General features: G+C 44.5%; 1 protein-coding gene across 2 annotated transcripts in view; it reads left to right on the forward strand.

The window, feature by feature from the left end:
• The first annotated feature begins 3,142 nt into the window (after window positions 1–3,142).
• The window catches only part of MOCS2 (molybdenum cofactor synthesis 2), a 6,751-nt gene continuing 5,022 nt past the window's right edge, over window positions 3,143–4,871 (forward strand). For both annotated transcript variants that reach the window (XM_009272531.2, XM_009272532.2), the window contains exons 1-2: window positions 3,143–3,235; window positions 4,050–4,185. In XM_009272531.2, the coding sequence (XP_009270806.1) occupies window positions 4,065–4,185 (121 nt within the window). In that variant the 5' untranslated portion in view covers window positions 3,143–3,235; window positions 4,050–4,064. The remainder of the gene's footprint in view (window positions 3,236–4,049; window positions 4,186–4,871) is intronic.

The raw sequence follows: 4,871 nt of genomic DNA on the forward strand, positions 1-4,871 counted from the left end.
GGCCTGGACGGCGGGAGCGGGGCACGGATCCCCGCTGACTTACCCCTCCCCCCCTTTCCCTGCTCTCCTCTTGACAGCCGGGGCTGGAGGAACGCGACAGATCTTAGCGGCATTAAAAAAAAAGCCGGGGAAAGCTTTTCCTCAGGCTGGTTTGGTTTCGGTTGTTCGTTTTGGTATTTTCGGAGAAGTTAATGTGCGGTGGCGGTTTTTTTCAGTAGGCACCGCTCCCCTGATCGGCGTTTGTTCCCCGAGCAGGTCTCGGTGCTGTATTTCGCCAGGAGCGCGGAGCTGGCGGGGCTGCGCAGCGAGACCCTCTCGGTGCCACGGCAGATCACCTCCCTGCAGCTCTGGGAGGAGATCGTCAAGGTTCACCCAAGGTATTCGGGAAAGTTACTGCTGAGGTGCACAAAGTTCAGCGTGGTTGGGAGTTTTTTGGTAAATACAAATTCAGCGTTTAGAGTTGAGCTGGAACATGTATCAGTACTGTGATACCATGAAAACAGTGACATTACCTTGTTCTTGTAACCTGCAGCAAGCGTTTTGTGTTTTGGCCAGCTGGAGATGGTGTAGCTTTACGTATACGCAAGGAAAGACTAGGTTCAATAAATGTACCCAAAAGTTGTGCCTGAGGGGCACTTTAAGACATGTGGCCCGCTGTCCAGGAGGGCCACAGCATGGTAACTCCGCCGCATGCGAAAACTGAGCTGTGTTATTAGTTTGTGGAGAAGGTGAGATGTCTCAAGGAGGGATCAAGCACAGCCAGGACAATAAATAAGAAATTAATGATAATGTGCAGGTGTTTTCAATCACGTATCTTTAACCGTACCGTTAGCCATTCGTCTGAGCTTATGGCACACACTGGAAGGCAGGTCAGGAAGGGAGCTGAAGCCCTGCCACAGGCTTCCAGCCACTCAACCTTTACATAGGAAATAGGCTCAGTCACTTTCAACCTCCTCTGCTTTGGCAAAGAAAAAAACCACTGTTGATTGCATTTCGTAGGGAGTCTGGTCCTGAAAAAGCATTAGGTGTGCGCTGTAAGGACCCCTGCGGCACTGGTGCTTTTTGGGGGTGTCGGCAGAAATCCCCCCTCAGGTTAAGGCTGAGGGAAGGTGCTCAGTCCTGTCAAGAATGAGTCTGATAGACAAAGGTGCAACACTGTTTTGGAAGGGGGAGTTAAAAAAAAGAAAAGGTCTAACAGAGGTTGAGGTCCTCGGGATTTAGTGCTGAATGCACTGGAATTTCCATAACTTTGGTCTTAGGTGCCAAAGTCTTCCTTTAGGCACCACCCTTCTTCATTAGATCTACTCTCAAAGGCTATGAAAAAAATTAACTATTTAGCAATAGCATCTGTTTCCAAATTAGAAGCTCTAACCAAATGTTAGACCAGGGGCCTTTTCCTCACAGACAATTGAGACTAAGGGTGTTTTGGGGGAGGAGGCAGTAGGGAATGAGTGTATTTTACTTTGCAGCCTATTACTCGGTGTCAAAAGGAGCAGCAGCACCTTTGGTCAGTTTGCCATAGTTTGTTAACTTTGTCCTTTTATGAATGATGATTTGGGGCAGTACATTTTGCATGTGCAGTTACTTCACAGCGGCCTTCTTGGAAAATGCTTCTGCTCCTAGCTTTTTTGGAAAAACTCAACATAATTGTGGGGCACTGACCACAGACTTCTATTCACATTGCTAATGGATATTCAAACTGCAGCTTGAGCGTACTTGACAATGCTCTTCTGTTCCACCCATTTTCCCCAATAAATTAACTTGCAAGTGACACTAATTAGAGCCCATCCTTCTAATGAGCGCTTCAGTTCCACAGTTGTGCTCTGTTCCTTAGTGGCTTGCTTTACTTTCATACAGTCCCTCCCTTCAGTCTGCCCTCTGAGTCAGTGCTACTGACTCAGCCTGTGCCTTGCCTACTTTTGTCTATCTGGCTAGTAGGAAATAAGATGATTTCTACTTGTACCCTTTTGGCATGCCTACTTGTTTCTAGGCAATACACCTCTCTGCTGTCTGTGCCAGATTTTGTAGTCTCAAACAATAAAGTTATCATGCCTGCACCTTCTAAAGTAAAATGTTGGCCCTCTTTTTCTGGTGTCTTACTGGTGTTGCCTTCATACTCACTGTGTGATTGCACTTAGTCATGAAAGTGACTCCCTGCCTTATGGTATCCAGAGCTGTGGACTCTCACAGCAACATCTCACAGATGTGAAATCAAAAAATACATAGAAGATCTGACAGAAAACACACCATATCTGACGTCTTAGTTTTGTTGCCACTCCTTATCGATAGCAGATTTCAGACCTGTAAGTACAAAAGACCCAAAGCCTCTTAAACTGTGAGGTTACACAACAAGAGCAACTCTCTGACCACTGAATCTTCATGAGACCTCGCGAACAGCATCCCACAATGCTTCTTGCCATATAAGAAAATTGCTCCAGTCCAGCCAGACTGAATTAGGGAAACATTTCCTTCTAATCCCAAATTGGATGGTTGCTACCTCTTGAATTACCTACTTTGTTAGAAGCTGCTGAAGTGGGTCTGGTATACATTGGTTTGTTCTGATGTAGGCCTATGACAAATCCAATTCCTGACTTCTGAAAATTATACTGAATTGGTTTCTCCTTAGCCACCACAAGAAAATCCAAAAGTAAGAGGTGAGTGTTTGTTATATTTTTGAAAGTGTATTGGAAGCAGAGTTGCGTAAGCCTCAGTGGTATTTACCTCAGCTGCCCTAGACTGTGCACCAGTTTAATGAAATCTCATGGTTAAATGCAAACACTCTATTTAGAAACCTATTTGTGCTCCTGCCAATCCCCCTCAGGCTTGCTGTCATCCGGGATCAAGTGGTTTTTGCTGTTCAGCAGGAGTACGTGCTTCTTGGAGATCAGCTCCTGGTCCTGCAGCCCGGAGACGAGGTTGCCATCATCCCACCAATTAGTGGAGGCTGAATCTGGCCAGGTTCTGTAAGGTAGGTATCACTCCTTGCTTAGTTTCCTATGGAGTGTCATTCTGTGCTAACATATCTCACGGATTCTGTATAATGTTCCAATAATCTCTTTTTGTTTAGGTCCACAGATGTGATTGCAATTCTCTCCCTCCACCCCGGTACTCTTTTGAGAAAGCATAACTTGTGTTTCCTGCTGGAAAGAACCATTGGGCTGACCAGAAACTATAAGCTGGTGCACCAGTAAATGATTAACACGTATGCAGTAAATGGAAAAAAATTGCCAGAGAGGTCAGGCATTGTTTTGAATTTGGGTTTTAGTTCTTGTTACTCTTTTGTAGTTGTTTCTGGCTGCCAGTAGATACCCAGCTTGCCTAAATAAGATAACAATGAAAAACCTCCTGCCACTTTTTAACAGAAAAGATGATACAGAAAAAGAATTGAGTGCTGCTTAAAAAAAACCTTTTTTTTTTTTTGCTGTCAAAGGAACAGGTGTCCTTAGAATAGCTTCATTTCATTGCAAGCTTTCTAGTGCTAGTCCATGTATTTGCTGCAGCTTCTTTTCATCCTCATTCTTAGATGAACAGATGACTGGTTTCTACTCAGAGAAATTGGAAGTGTCTCCTGTGTCACTGAAACAGACCGATAGTATAAGGTCCTGAATGTCCTGGAGAGCATATTAAACTTAGAATTAGAACTCTAATCTGTGTTTATCAGAAATCTCTGTTTTAAACTGTGTTTGATTTCAGGATAAGATAGGGAGGACGGTCTGACAATCTTACCACAGATTTACTAGCACAGTGGTCCATGCTGGTTGATTGTACTGTTAAACTGGGGCCTCAGACTAGTTCCAGTTTCGTCCTACCGGACCAGACTTTCCTACCAGGAAGGAACCTGCATGCATTAAAAACCAGGTCATTGCTTGATATTTGCAGTTAATATTCTCTCAGCAAGTCTGCCGAGAAGTGAATTTGCCATGGAGACGGGTCTCTCGGGGTGAGGAAGTAGACGGTGCATGTTTTCTGTGTAATTTGGGGCATCAGCACTGCATAAAAAGCAGTTGGCCAATGCTAGTAACGCCAAAAACAAGTCTGTCTGGTTTCAGCTTTCCTGGTGAGCTATGGATGAAAGCAAAGATGTGCCAAAAGATTTTATCAAGCTCAAGTCTGAAAAGCTCTCTGTAGATGAAGTGTCAGAGCTGGTCATTTCACCATACTGTGGGGCAGTGTCTCTGTTCATTGGTGAGTTTAATATTTCTGAGCTGGATCTCTGCGTGTGTTAATAGTCTAATGAATGGAACCTAGATTGTCCACACCCCAAACTCATGCTTCTCAAATAAATAAATTCCTGAACTGAACCCAGGATGTTTAGAAAACACATTCTAAATTGTTTAGAACAAGACCATGGCAGCTCTTAAACAGTTGCGCTGGGCCACAGTGGTGAGAAGCTTCCCTGCTGGTGTGGCTATCCTAGGGCTGAACAGAACAGCAGCTCTGGAGTACTGGACTGCTTGGGAGCTATTCTCCCATCCCCTTGGACACAGCTTGTTCAAGCTGGGAAGTGGGATGTTGTAGCTATGCAAACCACAGGTCCACACCTGTATGAAAGCTCCTGCAAGTCAGATCTTGGTTGAAAGTAAAGTACTATTTTACCCATGGCCTGGTGAAGGCCAAGGCTGATAGCTCTGTCCTATTCCTTAATGTACATGGTACAGATCTTGAAACCCCTTTGTGCGTAAACCTTAGTGCCACTGGGCTCCTAAATACTGAGCACTTAAACATTGCATGGGCAAATGCAATAATAGCACCTTAGCAATTGCCACAGAAGATGTCCCAGCCTTGGGCATTACAGACTGCAGACTTGTATAATGTGTAAACTAAATTCCTTGTCTATTAAGGATTTCTCTTGTTCAAAGAGTCTGTTTACA

This window comes from Aptenodytes forsteri, unplaced genomic scaffold, assembly GCF_000699145.1.
Source record: "Aptenodytes forsteri isolate BGI_AS27 unplaced genomic scaffold, ASM69914v1 Scaffold92, whole genome shotgun sequence".
NCBI lineage: Eukaryota > Metazoa > Chordata > Aves > Sphenisciformes > Spheniscidae > Aptenodytes > Aptenodytes forsteri.